The 26,700-nt window shown below is 36.9% G+C and overlaps 1 protein-coding gene across 5 annotated transcripts; it reads left to right on the plus strand.

Annotated features, from left to right (window-relative positions):
- The first annotated feature begins 99 nt into the window (after positions 1–99).
- Positions 100–26,700, plus strand: ap4m1 (adaptor related protein complex 4 subunit mu 1). Of its 5 annotated transcripts, none has more exons than XM_055017190.1 (17): positions 100–450; positions 1,104–1,165; positions 2,138–2,223; positions 2,342–2,448; positions 3,639–3,735; positions 5,550–5,660; positions 10,684–10,761; positions 10,870–10,932; positions 12,114–12,180; positions 12,260–12,313; positions 14,608–14,714; positions 14,961–15,052; positions 15,932–15,976; positions 17,198–17,248; positions 21,612–21,729; positions 24,912–25,063; positions 26,676–26,700. In XM_055017190.1, the coding sequence occupies exons 2-17, from the start codon at positions 1,108–1,110 to the stop codon at positions 26,683–26,685; spliced, it is 1,296 nt and encodes a 431-aa protein (XP_054873165.1). In that variant the 5' UTR covers positions 100–450; positions 1,104–1,107; the 3' UTR covers positions 26,686–26,700. The 5 variants fall into 5 exon arrangements, with proteins under 5 accessions (XP_054873165.1, XP_023135847.2, XP_054873164.1 ...); XM_023280079.3 differs by lacking the exon at positions 26,676–26,700 and adding an exon at positions 25,187–25,988; XM_055017189.1 differs by lacking the exon at positions 26,676–26,700 and adding an exon at positions 25,190–25,988.

Genomic DNA, 26,700 nt, shown 5'->3' on the forward strand with positions numbered 1-26,700 from the left:
GTTGTAATATAAAACTATACATTTACTTTGATAAATATGCGCTCCGTATGTTTTCTACATTTTAAACATTTAAACCGCCGGCCAGCAGGAGGCGCCATGAAGCTAAATGGTGACTGCTGACCCGGTTTGAGAACACTGATCTGTCGGTTACTAAGCTAACTTATTAGCATGTGGTTGATATTTAATTTAAGCTTTTAATGCTCCACTTTAGCATTTGATGTGTATATTTCTGTCATTACCGAGCATTTATCTCCAGTGGCGGCCGTGATGGAGAATTATTAGAAGAGTAAATATGCTGCTTTGGCTTCATCAAGTTAGCCGGGTTAGCCATCTAACGTTAGCGGTGCTAAATTAGCTTTAGCTGCCATTCATGGCAGTATCGGAAAATACTAAAATAATTTGTTAATATTTGTACTGTTTCATCTCCGTTTCACTGCACTCCTCCTGTAGGTAAGTAAAACAGTAACTGGAATTAATATCAGCTTCACAAAACGAGTGTTTAAATGTAGTTTTTACTCGTTCATAGCTGCAGGCTGAACTCGCTTCGTATTTCAGTCAATTGAAAGTGTTTTTACTCGTTTTGTAATTCTATGTATATTTTAAAGATATGTTTAAATAAATCTTCGACTCGTCGGGATTTAAAAATAAATTCGGCTTAAGAAGAATCAGACTTTCATGTGAATAACTGGTTTTAAATTGATGCTAAATTCCTCAGCTCAGGTGGAACATTTTAGTAAAAACCGGAGCCTGAGCCAGAAATAAAGTGTGTTTTTAGTGATCTAAGGCTGCATATTTATTAGATTAACTGTGTAACATGACTGTGGATGTTATGAAGGACTGGGGTTTTGATTAAATAAAGTAGATTTGTTTTCCGTGACATTTAAAATTAACAGAATATTGAGTGGAGTTTGGTGGGAGCATCTCTAACCTTCAAAAATCAGCTTTTAGCTCCTTTTTTAAACACAAAAGCAACACATAGATTAAACTGTATGTTGTTAGATGAATAGAAACGGACTAATTAAATAAATAAAGTTGTTTCTCAGCAGATTGTAGAGCATCTGGAGGCATAAACGTTTGTTTTAACTCTCTCATCTGTTTCTCAGCAGGATGATCTCTCAGATCTTCATCTTGTCCTCGAAGGGTGACCACCTCATTTATAAAGACTGTATCCTTCTGATCCACCAACCATAAATTTGTGTGAATTGACTGCAGATTTGTTTCAAATGGCAGCCAAGCTGAAAACAGCATCAGTAACTCTGTTAATTCACAGTTTTTATCTGCAGCTGCAACGTTTAATTTAATCTGTGTCTGGAGGTTAATCAGTGGTGTGTCCTTTGCATCTTTGTCTAATAACAGTGAACCACAATCTGTTCAAAATGTCAGAAATGACTTGAAACTCATCAAAAACTTGTGAAATTTGTTCACAGTTACTCAAAATTTGTAGAAAATGATTCAAAATCTGTTTAAAATAGGTTCAACTCGTCAGAAATGACTTGAAACCTGTCCAAAGTGACACAAACTTTGACTGAAATGACTCAAAATCTGTCCAAAAATGACTTCAAACAGAAGTTCTTTTCAGAAATGAATCAAGATTTGTTGAAAATGGGGGAAAAAAAACATGTCAGAAAGGACTTGAAACACATCAAAAACTCAAAGAAAACTTGTCATAGATGAATAAAATTTGTTTAAAATGTCAAAAACTGGTCAGAAATGAGTTGAAACTTTCTCACAATCTGTCAAAGATGACTCAAATTTTATCAAAATGGCAAAAACATGTCAAAAAATGACTCGAGACTTCTCAAAAATGAAAAAGATGATCTGAAATGAGTCACGATTTGTTCAAATGGGAAAAATAATCAGAAATGACTTGAAACTCATCAAAAACTTGTGAAATTTGTTCGTAGTTACTCAAAATGTCTCCAGTAATTAAAAGTAAATTACTCAACTTGAAGCAATTAGTAAAAAATTTGCCCAAATTAAATCAAAATTTGTGTGAAATCACTGAAGATTTGTTTAAAATGTCAGTCAGGCTGAAAACAGCATCAATAATAATCAATATCTGACTCAATAATCAATAATGTTTCTGCTCTTTTACCACCGCTTGTCTTTTAAAACTGAACCTTGACCTGATCTTCAGTCCGTGGAGAATCAGGCGGCGACGCTGTTGGAGTTTTCTACGAGAAAGTCACGGCGCTGACCGGGGACCAGCCTCCGGTCGTCATGGTAACACAGATCTGTGTGTGATGGATGTTATGATCAGAAGGTTTTATTTTAAATAATGAGATTTATTTATGACCAGCAGGACTTTCACCTCATCGTCTGTCCTGTTTCTTCTCTGCAGAGTCACAAAGGTCTCCACTTCGTCCACGTCAGACAGGGCGGACTCTACTGGGTCGCCACGACGACGGCAGACTCGTCACCGTTCACCATCATTGAGTTCCTCAACAGGTTGAGATCATCGCTTTATTATACATAGATAGATTATTTTATTTAGTATTAACGTTCATTTTAGGTTCAACAACAGAATCAAGCTAAGATATTAATATATATAAACATGAATGATTTTATACCTCTGATTCCCAAACATCTCCTTAAAATTATCTTTAAAAAAATCTACAAACGACGCTGTTTACCAACCGGAAGCTTCTGTCAGGAAAGCTCACAGAATCTGGACTTTAAACGGTGATATTCTATGAAATCAGTTTATTCTACATGTGTACAACAAAAAACCTGTAAAAAATTACTCATAATTAGTGTAAAATGACAAAAATACATCCAAAAATGACTCAAAATTTGTTCAAAACTAAAAACTTTCTTCAATCTAAGTCATAATCTGCTCAGTGACAAAATGTGTCCAAACTTACTCAAAAAATGGTTCAAAATGAGTTAAAACTTTGTAAAAATGACAAAAACCTTAACTAAAATTACTTAAAATTTGTTAAAAATTATGAAATCTGACCAAAAACTGAACCAAAGTGACAAAAACCTGCAAAATTTACTTGAAATTGGTGTAAAAGGACAAAAATATGCCTAAAATGACTTTAAATTTGTCCAAAACTAAAAATGTTCTTCAACGTAATTCATAATCTGCCCAAAGCGACAAAAATGTGTCCAAACTTACTCAAAAAATGGTTGAAAGTGAGTTTAAACTGTGAAATGAAAGAAAACTTGACTGAAATGACTTGTCAAAAATATGTCAAAAAATACTTGAAATTTGTTCCTTATTGCTCAGAATTTGTCCAAAACTAAAAACTCTCTTCAACAGAATTCAAAATCTGCTGAAAGTGACAAAAATGTGTCCAAACTTACTCAAAAAATGGTTCAAAATAAGTTAAAACTTTGTAGAAAAGACAAAATTCTTGACTGAAATGACTTGAAATATGTTAAAAATCATTAAATCTGCCCAAAGTGACAAAAACCTGCAAAAAAAACTACTCAGAATCAGTGTAAAATATCAAAAACACGTCCTAAAATGACTTGAAAATCAGAAAACTTGTCCAGAATGAGTCAAAAACTTGTTCAACGGGACAAAAATGTGTCCAGCCTCTGAAGGCTTGAGTCCCTAACGTGTCCAGAGGTTTTAGAAACGTTCCAGAACCCATCAGGATGTAATAAAGTTGTTGTTGTTCTGGTTTCAGGTTGTCTGCTCTGGTCAAAGATTACTGCGGCAGCTTGTCGGAGAAGTCGGTTCAGATGAACTTCGCTCTGATCTACGAGCTGCTGGACGAAGCCGTGGTGAGTTTTCCTGCAGGATCTCCTTCATCTTTGGGTTTGGTTCTTCTAGTCTGAAGGTTTGTTTTCACTGGAAAACCAAAGAAAAGCCTGCAAATGGAGCCAAAGCTTCTTAAACTGACTGAATAAATACTGTTTGTCCATTAGGGGGCAGCATCACCTGCTGTTTATTTAATAACCTGAACGTTTAGAAAACACTCAGAAAACATTTTCTGTTTGTCCAGAAACCGTTTTAGTGAATAAAGAGTCAGATTTACATCATCGAAGCTCCTTTTATTGTTCTTTTCTTCAGTCGGCTCCTTTTCAAACAGCAAACTAACATTTAATCACGTTTTTAACCCTCGTGTCATCATGGGGGTCAAATTGACCCGTTTTAAAGTTTGAAAATGTGGAAATAAATATGTTTTCACAGTGAAACTTCTGATGTCCACATTTTCAACATTTTTGGGAAATATTTGAACATTTTTTGGTGGAAAAAAGGAAAAATTAAATTTTTTTCTTAAGAACATTCACATAAAAATCAACCAAAATCCAGCGAATTTTGCTGGATTTTGGTTGAGTTTTATGTGAATGTTCTTAGATAAAATATTAGAAATTTTACTGATATGTATGGAATCACTTTAGATATTTTAAGATTTTTTTGGAAGATTTTTACTCGTTTTTTTAAAAAAGATTTACAAGAATTTTCTTGCCAAATTTGGGGGATTTTCAAAAATAAAACTTTTAAGGAATTATTGGAATTTTCTTCCTGAAGGTTTTGCAAATTTTCAGAAATTTGGGGAATTTTTTTGCAGAATTTTTGGATTTTTTTTCAGACAAGGAAACAATATTTTTTGGTGCCTGTAAATGAGGACAACAGGAGGGTTACAAAAAGTTTTCTCTGGAGATTCAAATAAGTTATAATAGTTTAAGCAGGAATGAGAAGATCATTAAAAAAAAGACTTTAGTTTCTCTTCTCTGCATTGTTTTGTTGAACGATGCTAAATATATATATATATATGTATGTATGTATATATGTATATATATATATACACACACACACACACACACACACACACACACACACACACACACACACACACACACACACACACACACAGTAAATATATAGTACAAAGTCTGGAAAAAAAAACCTGCCCAAAGTGGCAAAACCTGTAAAAGATTTCACAAAATTAGCATAAAATGACAGAAATTGTCCAAAAACTACTTAAAATTTGTCCAAAACTAAAAACTTTCTTCAATATATTTCGAAATCTGCCCAAAATGACTAAAATTTGTCCAAACTTACTCAAAAAAATTGTTTAAAATGAGTTAAAACTTCACTGAAATGACTCGAGGTTTGAGAAATGATGAAATCTGGCCAAAAACCTGCCCAAAGTGACAAAAACCTGCAAAAAAATTCTAAATTTATGTGAAAAGACAAAAACTGTCCAAAATGACTCAAAATTAGTCGAAAATCTGAAAAATTGTCCAAAATGAGTCACAAATTTGTCTAAAGCTAAAAATTTTTTCCGGTATAAGTCAAAATCTGCTCAGTGACAAAGAAATGTAAAAAAAATTTCTCATAATTAGTGTAAAAGGGCAAAAACACATCCAAAAATGACTTGAAAATCAGAAAACTTGAGTCACAAACTTGTCCAAACATTTCAAAAACTTTCCAGAATAAAAAAAAATAAAACAAATCATAAAAGGCTTCAAATGCCTCTGAAATGCAATGAGATGAAACAAATATGGAACACAACAGATCCTTTATCTATAGAGTATAAATCTGTAAGTTTTTCCTGGTGTGTTTATCTTCGGTTTCTTCTTCCTTCCAGGACTACGGCTACATACAGACGACCTCCTCTGACGTCCTGAAGAATTTCATCCAAACTGAAGCCGTTTCTTCCAGACCATTCAGCCTGTTTGACCTCAGCAACGTCGGACTGGTACAGAAACAACTTTCACTTCATCTGCTTCTTCCCAGAATAAAAACCTCCTGCTGGTCTGAAAGGTTTTTCTGTAGAACAAAAGTAATATTATAATATTCCAGCTGACAGGCCGCTGAAAGCAACAACAAGAAACAAAATGACCAAAAAATGAGACAAACAACATGAAACAAGACAAAAAGACAAAAAATAGAAAAAAAAAGTTACAAAGCGGCAAAACAATGGACAAACAACACAAAAAATTACCAAAACATAAGACAAATGTCAAAAATCAGGAAAAAAAAGCCAGAAAATAATAAAAATGAGACACAAAATGACAAAAAAAACAATGATGTTGGTGTTCACAGAGGTCTAGATGTTCACAGAGGTCTAGATGTTCACAGAGGTCTAGATGTTCATAGAGGTCTAGGTGTTCACAGAGGTCTAGGTGTTCACAGAGGTCTAGGTGTTCACAGAGGTCTAGGTGTTCACAGAGGTCTAGATGTTCACAGAGGTCTAGATGTTCACAGAGGTCTAGATGTTCATAGAGGTCTAGATGTTCATAGAGGTCTAGGTGTTCATAGAGGTCTAGATGTTCATAGAGGTCTAGGTGTTCATAGAGGTCTAGGTGTTCATAGAGGTCTAGGTGTTCATAGAGGTCTAGATGTTCACAGAGGTCTAGATGTTCACAGAGGTCTAGATGTTCACAGAGGTCTAGGTGTTCATAGAGGTCTAGGTGTTCATAGAGGTCTAGGTGTTCATAGAGGTCTAGATGTTCATAGAGGTCTAGATGCTCATAGAGGTCTAGGTGTTCATAGAGGTCTAGGTGTTCATAGAGGTCTAGGTGTTCATAGAGGTCTAGATGTTCATAGAGGTCTAGGTGTTCATAGAGGTCTAGGTGTTCATAGAGGTCTAGGTGTTCATAGAGGTCTAGGTGTTCATAGAGGTCTAGGTGTTCATAGAGGTCTAGGTGTTCATAGAGGTCTCGATGTTCATAGAGGTCTAGGTGTTCATAGAGGTCTAGGTGTTCATAGAGGTCTAGGTGTTCATAGAGGTCTAGGTGTTCTAGAGGTCTAGATGTTCATAGAGGTCGAGATGTTCATAGAGGTCTAGGTGTTCACAGAGGTCTAGGTGTTCATAGAGGTCTAGGTGTTCATAGAGGTCTAGATGTTCAAGAGGTCTACATGTTCACAGAGGTCTAGGTGTTCATAGAGGTCTAGATGGTCATAGAGGTCTAGATGTTCACAGAGGTCTAGATGTTCACAGAGGTCTAGATGTTCATAGAGGTCTAGATGTTCATAGAGGTCTAGATGTTCACAGAGGTCTAGCTGTTCAAAGTGGTCTAGATGTTTATAGAGGTCTAGATGTTGGTGGGTCATTACATATCAGTTCATCAAGTGGTCCCCACCTGACCCCCTCAGATTTTTCTAAATTTGTACATACTTATAGAACATTATATATGAGGGAAAATTCAAAATTTCAAGGCTTAATTGTAAAGAGTTCCAAAGTTACGACCATTTGAAGTAGGTAGGGGGTACCCTAAAATTGCAACCAAAATTAAGACGTGAAATTTTCGGCTATTTTCAGGCTTCTATAACTTCTGAACAAAAAGAGATAGAGGTCTGAAATTTTCTCAATCGTTTCATAGGAATCCATAGTCCTAAGAAATGTTTGTAATAATATCTTCTTTACTCTGCAATACATACATTTGAACACTTGAAAATCACTAAATTTTCTGTTATATATGGATAAAATATGGGTGAAAACATGCATATTTAATTTGAACATTTAACATAGAAGGATTTATAGAAGCAAGTTGTGCTTGGTGTCAAAATTTAGGGCAATTCATGTACTTTCACGTGGTGTCTTTTATTTTGTGATACTACCTATCCCACATGCTGATATTGACCTTTGAATCCAATGGTCGGACAGATATTTTTGATTTTTAGCTGTTCATATATCATACATAACATAACATAGGACCTTTATTTTACAGAGATCCATTCCCTAGGTAGCTAAGATACAGCACATAAAATTGCTAATGAATAGGATGATTAATTTTTGTGTAACAGGTGGCCAAAAGTAGCATTTTAGAAGTTTGCGATGGATAAAATCTCAAATTTGTCATTCTCTGTAACATGCAATTAAAAATTTTAAGTAAATATTTTCACATTTCTTAGGACTATGGATTCCTATGAAATGATCCTGAACATTTCAGAGCTCTAGCTCTTTTTGTTCAGAAGTTATAGAAGCCTGAATATAGCTGAAAATTTCACGTCTTAATTTTGGTTGCAATTTTAGGGTACCCCTACCTACTTCAAATGGTCGTAACTTTGGAACTCATTACAATTAAGCCTTGAAATGTTGGATTTTTCCATCATATATCATGTTCTATAAGTATGTACAAATTTAGAAAAATCTGAGGGGGTCAGGTGGGAAATTTTCTTAAAATCTGTTGATTTCATATGGAATGACCCTGATGTTCTAGAGGTCTAGGTGTTCATAGAGGTCTAGGTGTTCATAGAGGTCTAGGTGTTCATAGAGATCTAGATGTTGGTGTTCATAGGGGTCTAGATGTTCATAGAGGTCTAGGTATTCATAGAGGTCTAGATGTTGGTGTTCATAGAGGTCTAGATGTTGGTGTTCATAAAGGTCTAAATGTTGGTGTTCATAAAGGTCTAGATGTTGGTGTTCATAGAGGTCTAGATGTTCATAGAGGTCTAGGTGTTCATAGAGGTCTAGATGTTCATAGAGGTCTTGGTGTTCATAGAGGTCTAGGTGTTCATAGAGGTCTAGGTGTTCATAGAGGTCTAGATGTTCATAGAGGTCTAGGTGTTCATAAGGGTCTAGATGTTGGTGTTCATAGAGGTCTAGATGTTCATAGAGGTCTAGGTCTCAAGCAAGCATAAGTTATGGCAACTGGACTAACCTCGTGTGAGTCGAAAACGTTTCACCTCTCATCCAAGAGGCTTCTTCAGTTCTGAAAGCCTGGTGGGGAGTACCAGATATTTATCCACCAGGAGGGTGGTGGCAAAAACAAGTGGACAAAGACCCGAAACCAACAGACTCGTTAGGTGTTAATGTGAGTCGTTAGCCTTTGATGGGCGGTCGTTACCCCTCCCAGCCCTCTAGGAGGGTGGTTGGGGGTCACCTGACTGCAAGTGGGACAGATGGCTGCACCTCCTTGGGAGGGCTCTAAGAACGGCGTTGTAAGTGGGAGACAAGTGGTGTCTGAGGCCCCCTCCTCTGTTCAAAGATGGCCGTTCTAGTTTGACATGAATGGCTTCTTTTACCCCTCTCTCAAACCATCTGTCCTCTCTGGCTAGAATGCGCACCTTGTGGTCATCAAAGGAGTGCCCCTTCTCCTTGAGGTGGAGGTGGACTGCTGAGTCCTGGCCTGTGGTCGTGGCCCTCCTGTGTTGTGCCATGCGCTTGTGTAATGGCTGCTTAGTCTCTCCAATGTACAGGTCAGAGCATTCCTCATTGCACTGCACTGCGTACACCACATTGCTCTGTTTCTCCCTTGGAATTTTGTCCTTGGGATGGACCAGCTTTTGCCTCAGAGTGTTGCTGGGCTTGAAGTGTACTGGGATCTGGTGGGTGTTAAAGATCCTCCTGAGTTTCTCTGAAATTCCTGCCACATAGGGGATGACAATGTTGTTTCTCTTTTTGTGGTCCTCGTCTTTCTTATCCTCCCTGCGCTTTTTTGCTGTTTTGATAAAAGCCCAGTTTGGATAGCCACAAGTTTGAAGAGCAGAGTGAATATGTTTGTGTTCCCTTCTTTTTCCATCCGCTTCTGATGGGATGTTCTGTGCTCTGTGCTTTAAGGTACGGATCACCCCCAACTTGTGTTCTAGTGGGTGGTGTGAATCAAACAGGAGGTACTGGTCTGTGTGAGTGGGTTTTCTGTAGACCTCAATGTTGAGTTCCCCATTGGTTTCAATGCGTACCACGCAATCTAGAAACGCCAGACAGTTGTCTTGGACATCCTCTCTTGTGAACTTGATGTTTTTATCCACCGAGTTGAGGTGTTCTGTGAAAGGTTCGACCTCACCCTTCCTGATGGTGACCCATGTGTCATCCACATATCTGAACCAGTGCCTCGGGGAGTGGCCACTGAACTGAAGAAGCCTCTTGGATGAGAGGTGAAACGTTTTCGACTCACACGAGGTTAGTCCAGTTGCCATAACTTATGCTTGCTTGAGACTTATCATGACCTGGATGACTGAGAACATCCACAGACATAGAGGTCGAGATGTTGGTGTTCATAAAGGTCTAGATGTTGGTGTTCATAGAGGTCTAGATGTTCATAGAGGTCTAGGTGTTCATAGAGGTCTAGATGTTCATAGAGGTCTAGATGTTCATAGAGGTCTAGGTGTTCATAGAGGTCTAGATGTTCATAGAGGTCTAGGTGTTCATAAGGGTCTAGATGTTGGTGTTCATAGAGGTCTAGATGTTCATAGAGGTCTAGGTGTTCATAGGGGTCTAGATGTTGGTGTTCATAAAGGTCTAGATGTTGGTGTTCATAAAGGTCTAGATGTTGGTGTTCATAGAGGTCTAGATGTTCATAGAGGTCTAGGTGTTCATAGAGGTCTAGATGTTCATAGAGGTCTAGGTGTTCATAGAGGTCTAGGTGTTCATAGAGGTCTAGGTGTTCATAGAGGTCTAGATGTTCATAGAGGTCTAGATGTTCATAGAGGTCTAGATGTTGGTGTTCACACAAAATCTGTGTAAAATGACTCAAAAATGGACCAGAATTACTTAAGGTTTACCAGAAATCATGAAAAGGAAAAAAAAAAAAAAAAATACGGGCGTATTTTTAATTTTGGTTTCCAGACTTGTGTAGTTTTTTGTAGTTTCTCAGTGAATTATCAGGATGACGGCGGCTTAATGAAACCAGACAGACGGATCTGTTAGTGGGATTTAACGTCTTCACATAGATTTAATGTTAATAAAGAATCTAAATGTGTTTCTGCAGACTTGTGCTGTTTGCTGTCAGTCTGGATTCACTCTGTTTTTGTTGTTGTTGTTTATTTGTTTACAGTTTGGAGCAGAGACCCAGCAGAGTAAAGTGGCTCCGAGTTCTGCAGCCACCAGACCGATCCAGTCCAGCCGAGAGCAGGTGAACATCAGAACCAGAACACGAACCATCAAGTGTTCCAGTAAATAGTCTGATCTCAGCTCTGCTGCAGACCTCCTGAAACAGTTTCTATGTGTGTTTCTTTTCCAGGGAGGGAAAAGTGAGATATTCGTGGACGTGATCGAGAGGATGTCCGTCGTCATCGGATCCAACGTGAGTAAAATCAACAGAAAATATAAACCAGGTAGAACATTCTAACCACTGAAGAACACAGATTATCTCTTCATCACGGCTCCTGATAGTGGGTTGGACTTATCAGGCAGCAGGGGAACATTTTGTCCTCAAAGTTGATGTTAGAAGCAGGAAAAATGCTCAAGAGTAAGGATTTGATCCAGTTCGACAAGACGACTGCGTCAGAAAATGACTCCACAGTTGTCCAAAATGACTAAAACCTTCTCAGAAATTACCCCAGAACCGTTAAAAATGACTAAAACCTTCTCAAAAATGACTCCAGAACCGTTAAAAATGACTAAAACCTTTTCAAAAATGACTCCAGAATCGTTAAAAATGACTAAAACTTTCTCAAAAATGGCTCCACAGTCGTCCAAAATGACTCAAAAATGGTCCACATTGGCTAAAAAAACAGTTGAACCAAACTCTACTTGTTTTTTGTCAAATTTTAGTGGTAAAAATAGTCCAAAATGGCCAAATATGTCTAAAATTTCAAAATTGGTCAACAATGACTCACAATTTGTACAAATTGACTATAATAATTGTTTTTCTTTTACAAAAAAGAATAACACATAAATCATGCTGGTATTCCTCCCTGTTACTGTTCTTCTCTCAGCTGTGCACGTCGCTACAAATAAACAAAACTACTAAAAAATGCCCAAATTATCCAAGTTTCATCAAAAAGAATAACCGAAACTAGTCCAAAATGGCTAAAACTTACCTAAAATTCCTAAAATCTGTCCAGAATGTGTCCTAAAATTAGTTGAAATCTGTCTCAAATGATGACAACTTGTCCAAAATGCCTAAAAAACTGTCCAGAATGACCCAAAATTAGTCCAAAACATGCAAATAGAAGAGAGAAGGTTCAAAAATAACGTCTTTGTGTTCTGTTCTGCTTCTAGCTGCTCACATCACAGCAAATACACAAAGCTAGACCCAAAATGTGTCCATAATGACATAAATCTGGTCAACAATTACCCAAAAGTGGTCCAAAATGACGAGAACTTTTCTAAAATTTTGTCTAAATTGTGTCTGAATTGAGGTGAAGTGGAGGTGCATTGTAGGTAATGTAGGTTTTCAGTTTAAAAGCTGCTCATGAAGAGTCTGAGACGACGAAGCAGGAAAACACTGAGAGCTGAAATGAGTTTGTTTCTCCGCTGTAGGGAATGTTGATGAAGGCCGATGTGGAGGGAGAGATCAGAGTGAAATGTTACCTGCCCAACTGCTCAGGTGAGTTTACAGCAAGATGATAGAAGTCTCATTAAAACCAGACGTTCAGCTGAAACAATGCAGTGTTTTTCCTCCACAGAGATGAGAATCGGTCTGAACGAGGAGTTCAGCATCGGGAAGTCGCAGCTCCGAGGTAAAACTGGACGAATTTACAGAGAAATAGTTTAGTTTAACTTGTTTTTATTTGAAAAAGCTCAACTGTAATCTGAGAAAGTCATCAGAAAATGAGAACGAGACACAAAATGACAAAAACAAGAAAGAACAAAAACGAGACGCAAATGACAAAAACGAGACAGAATGACAAAAATGAGAAACATGACAAAAATGAGACAAGACACAAAACGACACAAAAGACACACTAATGACAAAAATGAGACACAAAATGACAAAAAACAAGACACAAAATTACAAAAACGAGAAAGAAAACAAAAATAAGACACAAAACAACAAAAACGAGACACAAAATGACAAAAACGAGACACAAATGACAAAAACAAGACGCAAAATTACAAAAACGAGAAAGAAAACAACAAAAATGAGACACAAAACGACAAAAATGAGACACAAAACGACAAAAAACGAGAGACAAAATGACAAAAACAAGACACAAAATTACAAAAACGAGAAAGAAAACAACAAAAATAAGACACATAACAACAAAGACACAAAATGACAAAAACGACACAAAATTACAAAAACGAGAAAGAAAACAACAAAAATGAGACACAAAACGACAAAAATGAGACACAAAACGACAAAAAACGAGACACAAAATGACAAAAACAAGACATAAAATTCCAAAAACGAGAAAGAAAACAACAAAAATGAGACACAAAACGACAAAAATGAGACACAAAACGACAAAAAACGAGACACAAAATGACAAAAACAAGACAAAATTACAAAAACGAGAAAGAAAACAACAAAAATAAGACAAAAACGACAAAAATGAGACACAAAACGACAAGAGACACAAAACGACAGAAACGAGACACAAAGTGGCAAAAACAAAACATAAAACGAGACACAAAACGACAAAAACGAGACACAACATGACAAAAATGAGAAGCAACATGAAAAAAACGAGACACAAGATGACAAAAAGGAGAAAAAACGGCAAACATGAGAAACAGCTCAGCTTTAATCTGCTGCTGGTTAATATTAAGAGGTTTTATCAAATCAGTGTCTTTATTTTGGTATTTATTGACATCATCTATGCATTCTGTTTTGTGATGTTGTGATGGTTTTATTATCTTATAGAACAGATTTATTTGTATCAGTAAAATAGTTCAGATTTACTTCAAAGTTCAGATGCTTGTTTTCCAGGATCCAAAACTAAATTTGGTAAATTATTCTGAGAAGATTTTGTAAACCTGGGCGCCCTCAAAAGACATCTAGTGTCCTTAAGTGTTCAATATCTCCAGACATAAAACTCCCTCAAGACTCAGAATAGTTTCATCAGATCACAATGATTAAATGGATCCAACAGATGACACAGTTTAATTATTGGCTCTAGAAAATGGAAAAAAGTGCAAAATTCTCCAGTGATGGTGATATAGATGGATCCATGTTTCTACTAAAATCCAGTGTTTGGTCGACATTTCACCAACTGTTGAGGCTCTAACATCAGTAGAATCTGATGGGTTTAAGTTTGACCAGACAAGGTTCAAATTTTTAGATGTTTAGACTAAATGTTGATGTGGACATTGGTAGGAACCAGAACCTGGAGTTCATAGAGGTTTGGATGTCGGTGTTCATAGAGGTCTAGATGTTCATAGAGGTCTAGATGTTGGTGTTCATAGAGGTCTAGATGTTCATAGAGGTCTAGATGTTCATAGAGGTCTAGATGTTGGTGAATGACTCAAAAATTAGTCAAAAATTCTACAAAACAACTTATCAAAGATCCAAAATGAAACAAAATTTGTCCAGAATGACTCAAAATGACCAACAATTAGAACCTTGTCTTACCAAACTGGCCACACATTAAATTTTGCTGATGTTGGAGCCTCAAAAGAACCTTAAAATGTTTTGGGTGAAAATACAGAAATAAATCTCAAATTTGGAAATCCTCAGAACAATGAACGGTTAAACTCTGGACAAAGTCTGAGCAGCTCCATGTTTCCTGGACTCTGACAGATTTAACCGTCTTGTTTGGAGGATCTCCAGGTTCTGGTCTTTAGGTTCTGATCTTCAGGTTCTGGTCTTCAGGTTCTGGTCTTCAAGTTCTGGTCTTTAGGTTCTGATCTTCAGGTTCTGATCTTCAGGTTCTGGTCTTCATTTTGTGATCTTCAGGTTCTGGTCTTTAGGTTCTGGTCCTCAGGTTCGGGTCTTTAGGTTCTCCTGGTTCTGGTCTTTAGGTTCTGGCCTTCAGGTTCCTCAGGTTCTGGTCTATAGGTTTTGATCTCCTGGTTCTGGTCTTCTGTCCAGGTTATGGAGCTGCTGTTCGTGTGGATGAGGTCAGCTTCCATCAGATGGTTCGACTGGACGAGTTCGACAGCCACCGGATCCTGAGACTGTGTCCAAGCCAGGGGGAGGTTCAGTCGATTTTTATTCTGGTTTTACTTCTGCTGGTCACAAGTTGAAGCTTCAACCTCTGAAACTATCTCCTAGAACCTTTCTGTCTGTAATCAAAGCTCCAGTAGGTCTTCAACCTCTGAAACTGTCTCCTAGAACCTTTCTGTCTGTGATTAAAGCTCCAGTAGGTCTTCAGGAGGACGTGTAGCTTCATTTCTAGCTGCAGCTTTGATCATTTCTGACTCTTCATCTGGTTGTTCTGGCAGCAAATGGTGATGCAGTATCAGCTGAGCGACGACCTTCCTTCAGCTCCTCCGTTCAGATTGTTTCCAACCATCGAGAGAGACAGCGGAGGAAGGTAAACCCATAAAACATCTCAACATGATGGTAGAAACCTGTCAGATATATGAGGAGGTAAACGTTTGTGCGTTAAACAACCAAAAATAGAATTCGTCAGCCGTTTCATTTGTACAAGTTTCCCTTCAGTGAACAGTTTTGGCAAATTTATGGATGACAGGTTCTATTTTCAGTGTAGCACTTTGAGATTTTGCCTAAATGAAAAGTGTGTTACAAATAAAATTTATTGATGGAAATTTTTTTAAACTATTTTGTGCCCTAATGTTTATTATTATTATTATTATTATTATTATTATTATTATTATTATTATTATTATTATTATTATTATTATTATTATTATCTTTAATCACTTTTGTGGATTAATGTTTATTTGTTTGTTTATTTATTTATTATCATTATTATTATTTAAGGTTTTGTAACAGTTTTCTGCATTAATGTTTATTCATTATTATTGTTTTTATTATTATTTAATGATTTTTTAACAGTTTTCTGCATTAATGTTTATTATTGTTATTATTATTATTTATTTTTTAAAACTGTTTTGTGCATTAATAATTATTATTATTATTGTTGTTATTATTATTATTATTATTATTATTATTATTATTATTTTTAAATGATTTTTAAATAGTTTTAAAATATTTTTAAGCATTCATATTTATTCATCTATTATTTTTATTTAACAATTTTTTTTATTTATTTATTTATAGTTTTTAATATTTATCAAATAAAAAAATCACGGCTACTGACAGCGTAAAACTAACGTGTTTTCATAGTTTACTGTTTCATTTTTGTTATTCAGTTGTGACTTTGTGTTATTGATTAATTATTGGTTTAATATTAACAGAAAAGGTTGATTTGTGGTGTTTGTTTCTGCAGGCTGCTCATGTACCTGAAGCTTCGCTGTGATCTGCCACCAAAGAGGTCAGTTTTTATTTCACCTGCCATCGTTCCTTCAACACATTCTGAGAACTAAACTACATGTTCTATGATGTTTAAGCTGTGTGGACCATTTTTTAACATTTTTTTGAGGATTTTTTAAAATCATTTTGGACAAATTCTAAATCATGTTGGACACATTCTTTGATTTAGATCAAATTTTGATTAATTGTGAACAAATTTCAAGTCATTTTTGCCATTTTGAACAAATCTTGACTAACTTTAGTGTTTTTCATTTTGGACAATTGTTTTGACATTTTACACAAATTTTTTAATCATTTTTGACATTTTTTCCCCCATATTGAACAAAATGGAATGGCAGAAATTAGAAAACAGAAACATTTCTTTAACTATTTGTTTTATAAAAATCTAAATTAAAACTGTTCTGAACACTGGAAAAATAACTGAATCTCCACATAGTACAGATGTTTTACTATTTCCATTTTTAATTTACTTCCTGACCCGTTTCCTCTCTGCTCCGTGGAAAAAATAACCAAAACTTCCTGGTTTTCTGTCATGTGTCTCTTGGTTGCAGCTGAATCACTGATGGTGTCGTCTTTAGGATGGACAGGGACAATTTCTAGTTTTTTACTGTGTGAGGTTTTTGTTAAAGGTTTATTTTTGGGGACATTTTTAAATGAGACGTAGAACAAAATATTTTTTTTTAAATATCATGTTTTTCCATTTGTTAACTTGTGAAGACACAATGTGTTTCAGAGGATCGGTTCAAGAATCATTAAAAAAAATGCAGTGATTTCCAGTTACCAAAAAACTAAAACAAATCTAAAACAAGTCTAAAACATGTCTAAAATCTATTTAAAAAGCAGTCTAAAACCAAGTTAAAAAAACAGTCTAAAACCAGTCTAGAACCAAGCTAAAACAGTCTAAGATCTGTCTAAAACCAGTCTCAAAACCAAACAGCACATTCCAGATGAGCAGTTCATGAATCATTCAAAAAAATCTGGTGATTCTTTCTGTTTTTACGTTTTCTGGTTGATAAATGTTGCAGTTCGGACTATTCTTTGACAAAAACAATAGTTCAGAGTGTTTATTGAAGAAACTCTAAATGTGAAAAAATGAAAAGTGTTCAAGTCAAAATGTTTTGTGTCATCAAGTGGAGTGTGATGGTGGAGTTTAACAGACTGAGGATTAGTACATGCTGATGTTGATGATGATGGTGATGATGTCATTGTTTTGTTTGTGCAGCGCCGCCATCAACGTGGCCGCCACCATCCCTGTCCCTAAAGGCTCGCTGAGGTGAGACGCTCCCATTCAAATGCAGCTTGTTATGGAAATGGGTGAGTATGTAAAACCAGCTCAGCTTCACTTTGAATGTGTTGTTTTATTCTCTGGAGTCCAACCAGAAGCTCCAGCCCAGACGGAGGAAGTCTGACGAGTTCCTCATCTCTGTGAGGAAATCAAACTCTGCGTTTTAAATAGAAAACAACACGAGCAAAGCAGGAAGCATGACTGATGAGCACAAGGAAGCGACTCTTATTTGTTATGTAAAGTCATGGAAATGTGAAGTGGTTGGCGGGTGGAGCTCCAGGTGCTGCTCTGAGAACGTCAACTGCTGAGAGACCAACATCCGTCTGAGCAAAACTTCAGTCTGGTTAGAGACTGACTTCTTCATGTTTAACAAATCTGTTTACCAGAGGCCTGAAGTAAAAACCGGTCTAGAACCAAGTCCAGAAGTAGTCTAAAAACAGTCCAAACCAGTCCAGAACCAAGTCCAGAAGTAGTCTAAAAACAGTCCAAACCAGTCCAGAACCAAGTCCAGAAGTAGTCTAAAAACAGTCCAAACCAGTCCAGAACCAAGTCCAGAAGTAGTCTAAAAACAATCCAAACCCAGTCTAGAACCAAGTCCAGAAGTAGTCTAAAAACAAACCAAACCCAGTCTAGAACCAGGTCCAGAAGTAGTCTAAAAACAGTCCAAACCAGTCCAGAACCAAGTCCAGAAGTAGTCTAAAAACAGTCCAAACCAGTCCAGAACCAAGTCCAGAAGTAGTCTAAACACAGTCCAAACCAGTCCAGAACCAAGTCCAGAAGTAGTCTAAAAACAATCCAAACCTAGTCTGGAACCAAGTCCAGAAGTAGTCTAAAAACAGTCCAAACCAGTCCAAAACCAAGTCCAGAAGTAGTCTAAAAACAATCCAAACCCAGTCTAGAACCAAGTCCAGAAGTAGTCTAAAAGCAATCCAAACCCAGTCTAGAACCAAGTCCAAAAATAGTCTAAAAACAATCCAAACCCAGTCTAGAACCAAGTCCAGAAGTAGTCTAAAAACAGTCCAAACCCAGTCTAGAAGCAGTCCAGAAGTAGTCTAAAAACAGTCCAAACCAGTCCAGAACCAAGTCCAGAAGTAGTCTAAAAGCAATCCAAACCCAGTTTAGAACCAAGTCCAGAAGTAGTCTAAACACAGTCCAAACCAGTCCAGAACCAAGTCCAGAAGTAGTCTAAAAACAAACCAAACCCAGTCTAGAACCAACTCCAGAAGTAGTCTAAAAACAGTCCAAACCAGTCCAGAACCAAGTCCAGAAGTAGTCTAAACACAGTCCAAACCAGTCCAGAACCAAGTCCAGAAGTAGTCTAAACACAGTCCAAACCAGTCCAGAACCAAGTCCAGAAGTAGTCTAAAAACAATGCAAACCTAGTCTGGAACCAAGTCCAGAAGTAGTCTAAAAACAGTCCAAACCAGTCCAAAACCAAGTCCAGAAGTAGTCTAAAAACAATCCAAACCCAGTCTAGAACCAAGTCCAAAAATAGTCTAAAAACAATCCAAACCCAGTCTAGAACCAAGTCCAGAAGTAGTCTAAAAACAGTCCAAACCCAGTCTAGAAGCAGTCCAGAAGTAGTCTAAAAACAGTCCAAACCAGTCCAGAACCAAGTCCAGAAGTAGTCTAAAAGCAATCCAAACCCAGTTTAGAACCAAGTCCAGAAGTAGTCTAAAAACAGTCCAAACCAGTCCAGAACCAAGTCCAGAAGTAGTCTAAAAACAATCCAAACCCAGTCTAGAACCAAGTCCAGAAGTAGTCTAAAAACAGTCCAAACCAGTCCAGAACCAAGTCCAGAAGTAGTCTAAAACAATCCAAACCCAGTCTAGAACCAAGTCCAGAAGTAGTCTAAAAACAAACCAAACCCAGTCTAGAACCAAGTCCAGAAGTAGTCTAAAAACAGCCCAAACCAGTCCAAAACCAAGTCCAGAAGTAGTCTAAAAGCAATCCAAACCCAGTCTAGAACCAAGTCCAAAAATAGTCTAAAAACATTCCAAACCAGTCCAGAACCAAGTCCAAAAGTAGTCTAAAAACAATCCAAACCAGTCCAAAACCAAGTCCAAAAATAGCCTAAAAACAGTCCAAACCAGTCCACAACCAAGTCCAGAAATAGTCTAAAAACAATCCAAACTCAGTCCAGAACCTATACCAGAAGTAGTCTAAAAACAATCCAAACCCAGTCTAGAACCAAGTCCAGAAGTAGTCTAAAAACAATCCAAACTCAGTCTAGAACCAAGTCCAAAAATAGTCTAAAAACAGTCCAAACCAGTCCAATACCAAGTCCAAAAGTAGTCTAAAAACAGTCCAAACCAAGTCCAGAAGTAGTCTAAAAACAATCCAAACCCAGTCTAGAGCCAAGTCCAGAAGTAGTCTAAAACAATTAAAACCAGTCCACAACCAAGTCCAGAAGTAGTCTAAAAATAATCCAAAATCATTCTGTAACTACAGTCAATAACAAGCCTTAAGACAACCTAAACCCAGTCCAAAACCAAACCCAAAACCAGTCCAAAACTAGATCAAACCCAGTCCAAAACCAAGTCTAGAAATGGCCTAAAGCAAAGTGCAATAACAAGCCAGGAAGCAGTCTAAGATAAAGTTTAAACCCAAGTCCTAAGACTATCTTAACCCAGTCCAAAACCCAGTACAAAAACAATCTATATCCAGTCCAAAACCAAGTAATAAAACAACAAACAAACAATCCAATACCAGACTAAAACCATGTCCAGATGTGGTCTAAAAGCAGTCTAAAATGAAGACCAATGCAAAGCAGTAAGGCAATCTAGACCCAGTCCAAAACCAAGCCCAGAAGTAGTCCAAAACAAAGCATGAAGCAGTCTAAGATAAAGTTTAGGTCTACGACAATCTATCTCCATTCCAATATCCAGTACAAAAACAATCCAAAACCTGTCTGAATCCAGTCTAAAACCAAGCCCTAAGGCTATCTAAATCCAGTCCTAAACCAATGTAAAAGCAACCCACCACGAAGCCCAGAAACAGTCCAAAACCAGTCTATTATTACATCCAATAATGAGCCTTAAGGCAGCCTAAGCCCAGTCCAAACCAAGCCCAAAACCAGATCAAACCTAAATCAAAACAGGGTGCAGTACCAAAACAGGAAGCAATTTAACATAAAGTCCAATACTAAGTCCTAGGACGGTCTAAACCCAGTCCAAAACCAGGTAAAAAAACAAATTAACAACAAAAACAATCCAATACCAGACTAAAACCAAGTCCAGATGTGGTCTGAAAGCAATCTAAAATGAAATCCAATAGCAAGTCCACAAGCGGTCTACAATAAAGTCCAATATCTAGTCCTAAGACTATTTAAAACCAGTCCAAAAACAGTCTAAAGTGAAGTGCAATACCAAGACCAAAAACCAGACTAAAACCTAAAGTCCCAAAGCAGTCCAAAATCAAGTCCTAAGACTATCTAAACCCAGTCCAAAGCACGTCTAAAAGTAGTCTAAAACCAAGTCCAGATGTGGTCTAGAAGCAGTTTAAATGAAGACCAATGCCAAGCAGTACGACAATCTAAAACCAGTCCAAGCCAGACTAAACCCAGTTCAGAAGCATTCTAAAGTCACATCCAAAACCAGTCTAAAACACAGAGTAACACCGAGCCCAAATCAGTCTTAAACCAAGTTAAAAAGCACTCGAAAATCAAGTCCAGTACTGGTGTAAAAGCAGTCCAAAGTCAAGTCACCAACCAAGTCCACAGGTCATCTATACAAAGTCTAATTCCAAACCAAAAACCAGTCCAGAACTGTCCCAAATCAAGTCCCAAACCAGTCAAAAGCCTAAAATCTCCAATGTGAGCTCAGAAAAGGTCCCAGAACGCCTCCCAAACTCTGGAACCATCTATAAGACCAAGTTGATACCTGAGTTTAGATTTAGTTTAGAGTCCTGATGTCGTCGTCATGGAGTCGACCAGCATTAATTAGAAACATACAAAAACAACGAGACTGAAGTAGATTAAAAATAATCTTTATCAACTAGAGAATCTACAGGAGACAAAAGATCAGAAGACAAAGACTTGGACCAGAATATCTGGGACTTGTTGGTTCTGATCAGAACGTAGAATTCCCTTTCCGGTTAGTACGTAGAATCAGGGGAATGAAGAGTCTGTGGAGTTGAAGTCCTTCACTGTTTACCGACACGAAGCTGTTTGTTCAGAGCGACGGGTTCCATCAGGATTATCTATCAAATCACCTCTCAGAGCGTTTCCACCTCGGTAGCTCTGACCTCGGCAGGAACCCGTCGACCCGACGACCCCTGATCTGAACTGATCTGATCTGAACTGATCTGATCTGAACTGAACTGAACTGATTCTGTGTTTGCTGCTCCTCAGTTTGTCTCAGGAGCTCAGCAGTCCGGACCAGAGCGCCGAGCTGAAGCCTCAGAGCCGAGCTGTGGTCTGGAAGATCCCCCGGTTCACGGGAGGAATGCAGCTCTCAGCCCTGTTCAAGGTGACTCCCGGTCGACTTAACACATCACATTAGCAGAATGAAGGGATCAGGACACGTTAGACGATGGTTAGCTTCACATCTCCACACAGAGTCAGAAAAATAAACACAAACACCTTTTATTCTCTGACTCGATAAAAAAACGCTTCTAATTTCCACATTAACCCACCAGAGGAGTCTGAACATCATTTAGTCTGATGGTTCATTAATTTAAGAGTGTGTTGACAGAAAATAACAGGAGAGAAAAACACTGAGCAGGGAGATTTGGTTACAAAAAACGAACGCAACAATGGAATATTAATCCGATTCGTCTCCTGAGTTCCAAACTTTATCAGCAGTGAGCCTTCTACTGGTTCATTTATTTCCTCCTGTTTGGTTTTTCCTCACTGGAGGCTCATATTCAGAATAAAACAGGCTCCAAATATGTTTATATCGATTATAAACCAACCAAATCATCCCGTGATGGAAGTTCTTCTTGGATTTTAACTCTATGAGCAGCTTCTGGGTGTGTTTTTTTTTTTTTTTTTTTTTGTTTGTTTCTGTCTCATTTTTAATCTAAAGTCCTGCAGCTCTGTGGAACCAGAACAACATGAAGGAGAGGGAGCTCAGAGATGTCTTCTGTGCTGTACAAAAAGTCAAAAAACGTCCCTGAAAATGGCTTTAAAAGTGTCTGAAAGAACTTCAAGTTTTTTCAAGTTGCAAAAATTTGTCCATAGTATTTTTTTGTCCAAAATGACTTGAAATTTGTCAAAATTACTCAAAACATGCCCAAAATGACCAAAAAATGACAAAGTTTTTCACTTGAAACTAATCCAGAATGACTCACAAATGGTCCAAAATAATAAAAACCTTTCTAAGATCTAAAACATGCATCCAAAAATGTCATTGAAATTATCCAGAGTTACTTCAAACTTGTCCAAAGTGACTCAAAATCTGTTCAAAATGATTAAAAAAAATCCTAGTTTTTGACTTGAAACTTGTCCAGAATGACTCAGAAATAGTCCGAAATACTAACAGATGTGTTCAAAAGGACAAAACTGGACCCAAAGGACTCAGAATTTGTCCTAAAGGACTCAAACTTGTTCGAAATCACCCGACATTTACTGGAAATTACAAAAATCATTTCAAGTCTAAAATGACTTGAAATGTGTTCACAGTTATTCAAAATGTGTTTAAAATGACTAAGAAACTCGATGTTTTTCACTTGAAACTAGTCCAGAAAATTAACAGCAACTTTTCCCCTTTGTTTTCTGATTTGTGCCATTCTGAGTTTTCTGAGTTTTCTCTCTTTCTTCATGGTGTTCTGTTGAATAGAGCTGCAGGACTTTAGATTAAAAATGAATCAACAGTGAAGAAAAACTTCTGTTTAGAGTTCAGAGTTAAAGTAAAATAATGAATGTTGTTTGTGTCAGAATTAAATTAACTGACTTTTAAAATAATCGACTATTATTTCCACAACTGACTGATCATTTCATTTTTCAAACAATAAAATAACTTTTAGTAACATTTACCAACATTTAAAAACAATTAATAATATTAAATAAAATGTAATAATATTTAACAACATTTAATAACATTTGATGATATTTAATAACATTTTAAATAACATTGAAAAACATTTAATAACATTTACCATAATTTCCAGACTATTGAGCGCACCTGAATATAAGCTGCACCCACTAAATTTAAAAAGACGTAACGAGATATTCACACAGAAAGATATTTTTTTTAACTTTTAATTAAATACATATTTTTTTTCATAACAGTGCCTGTAACATGGCAGTAAAACATATTGAGTCAGTTCTTCACGCTGCCGACTCCAACGTCTCACCATGGATTCATTGATACCAAGCTGACGTACAGCAGCTCTATTTCCTTCTTCCACAGGCAGATCGGTTGCCTTTAACTTAAAAGCTGTTACCGACACGATTCTGCTGCCGAACCGCGGCTGGGCAGCCTCAGGTAGTGTTAGCCCGCTTAGCTTAGCACGGCTCGTTAATGGTAACAGCCAGATATAAGTCCGGACAAACTTTGCAGGGGGAGAACGAAGCACTTTATTGAACCAGCAGCAAACTGTCCACACTTACAGTTCATCCAGGGAACACTGGCTTCTCACACTGGTCCTCTATGACTGGATATATCATCATGGTGCATCTCACTATGTCTCCACTTCCACACTCATCTCTGCAACACACACACACACACACACACACACACACACACACACACACACACCAACACACCGAGGGTAAAGGAGAGCAGACTCGGCCTGCAACAGCTGCTTCATATGCATTTCTTTGTGTGTTTTCCATGATGAGGGTGTGTGCATGAAGCGCAAAATGACTGATTTGAAGAACTTATTGTGAGTGTGTTTAATTCAAACAGTTTCATTGGTCCACTGTGACCTGTTCTGTGATTTTATTGGTCTGATGTGACGAGGCTAAATGTATTGATGGCATGAAGCTCACACGTTAAAATCTATACATTAGCTGCATCGTTGTTTAAGCCGCAGGGATCAAAGCATGAGAAAAAAGTAGCGGCTTATAGTCCGGAAATTAAGGTAATAACAATAATATTAGCAACATTTAATAACATTTACTGATATTTAATAACATTTTTAACAATATTTACTGACATTTAATAACATTTCAAAATTTTTAATAACATTAAATACCATTAAATGATATTTGATAACATTTTAAATAACGTTTAATGACATTTAATACATGTACAATAGCACTACATAACATTTAAGAACAGTTAATAACATTTTAATAACATTTACTAATACTTGATATTTTAATACCATTTAAAAACATTTAATAATATGTAAGAACATTTAAGGACATTCAATAACATTTAATACAATTTTAAAAATATTTAATAACTTTAAAAACATGTATTAATATTTAATAACATTTGTAAAATCATTTAATAATATTTCCTAACATATAAAAACATTTAATAACATTTAGTTGTACTTAATAACATTTTGATAACATTTAATAATATTTGATAATATTTTAATGATATTTTAATAACATTTAATAACATTTACTAACAGTAAATTACAGTAAACAACATTCACTAAAGTGCTGATCTCCAGATGATCTCTGGTCTCTCTTTTTTCTGGACTCATTCTGGTTCTGGTTCTGGACCACTTGTGGTTGTGTTTGTGGTTCCAGCTGGAGGTTCCTGGTCTAAGTTCTGCCTCCCTGCTGGAGGTGGGTCCGGTGGGTTTGAGCTTTGAGCTGCCCAAGCTAACGGCCACCGGGCTGCAGATCCGCTTCCTGCGTCTGTCTCCGGTCCAACCGGGTCCGTCTCAGCGCTGGGTCCGGTACGTCACCCACTCCGACTCCTACACCATCCGGATATGAACCCATAAATAAATAAATACTGCTGTAAATAAATAAGAAATAATAAATAAATAAATAAAGTGATGTCTGTGTTTGATCACCAGCAGCTTCATAAACATCACAGATCTAAATATCTTCACTGAGAGAAGCTTCTCCTGAAACTAGAAGGTTTGATGTTTTACTCACTGATCCGTTTCCACTTCTCTGTTCTGAAGGTTGGTTTGTGGTTTTCAACGTTTAAAGAGATAAAAGTGAAGTTAGAGTTCCCTTTTACTGCAACGTTTAGGAAACCTGATGTTCCTCTGAGCTGCAGACCGACTGGATGATGGATAGATGGATGGATGGATGGATGATGATGATGATGATGGATGGATGGATGATGATGATGATGGATGGATGGATGGTGGATGGATGGATGGATGGATGATGGATGGATGGTGGATGGATGGATGGATGATGATGATGATGATGGATGGATGGATGATGGATGGATGGTGGATGGATGGATGATGATGATGATGGATGGATGGATGGATGGATGGATGAATGAATGAATGAATGAATGAATGAAGATAAACTGATAAATTCAGTTTAAAACAAACAGGGTAAACGGTGTTCTGTTGGGCTGTTTTCTGCGGTGGATGAATCCAGATGTGGTTCATCAGTGAGAGTTCCTGGTTGCAGGATAGAATCTCATGAAAAGATGAAAAAAATGAGATTTGAATGAACCAAAGTTAACCTTTAATTCTGTGATTTTAAAGACAAACAGGTGAAGGAATAATGATAAACACCTGGAATAATAAAAGTATATGTGTAATATATATGTTGGCATGTTTGATGTAAGGGCTATGACAGTGAATAGATGAATTAATAAATACATTTGTTGAAAAGACACATTTATTATTATTTTGGACCATTTGTGAGTCATTCTGGACAAGTTTCAAGTCAAACATGTTGACTTTTTTGTCATTTTGAACAAATTTTGAATAATCGTGGACACCTTTCCAGTCATTTTGGACTTTTTTTGTTGATTCAAGTAATTTTTTATAATTTCCAATTAGTGTCTGGTGATTTTGAACAAGTTTTGAGTCCTTTAGGATAGGTTCTGAGTCCTCTGGGGCCAGTTTTTGTCCTTTTGAACACATTTATTATTATTTTGAACACATTTGAGTCATTCTGGACAAGTTTCAAGTCAAACATATTGACATTTTTTGGTCATTTTGGACATTATCAAATTCTTAGTATTTTTTAAAATATATCCCCCATTTAAATGTTTAAGACCATTAAATAAAAGTAAACACAAAATGCAGTTTTTTAATGATAAATTAATTTTTTAAGGGTAAAAAGCTGTCCAAACCTACCTGGTCCTGTGTGAAAAAGTAATTGCCCCCCTCATTAAATCATGAATTAACTGTAGCTAATGACATTTTTTGGAAAGCGAGTTCAGTCTTACCGACCACACCCAAACCTGATGACCTCCAGACCTGTTCAATCCAGAAATCTCTTGAAGGGATAGTTCGGGATTTTTGACATGAATCTCTATGGCATCCCTATCATTAGTAACGTACACTCTCACTGTCTTACCCCCGACAGTGTCCCGTGAGCCGAGTTCTGGTCC

Source organism: Amphiprion ocellaris, chromosome 14 (assembly GCF_022539595.1).
Source record: "Amphiprion ocellaris isolate individual 3 ecotype Okinawa chromosome 14, ASM2253959v1, whole genome shotgun sequence".
Lineage (NCBI taxonomy): Eukaryota > Metazoa > Chordata > Actinopteri > Pomacentridae > Amphiprion > Amphiprion ocellaris.

Coding starts and splice junctions, on each gene's coding strand:
- ap4m1 (XM_023280079.3), top strand. CDS start 1,108: ATGATCTCTCAGATCTTCATCTTGTCCTCGAAGGGTGACCACCTCATT. Junction 1,166..2,137: donor CCACCTCATTTATAAAGACT/GTATCCTTCTGA, acceptor CCTGATCTTCAG/TCCGTGGAGAATCAGGCGGC. Junction 10,933..12,113: donor CCGTCGTCATCGGATCCAAC/GTGAGTAAAATC, acceptor TCTCCGCTGTAG/GGAATGTTGATGAAGGCCGA.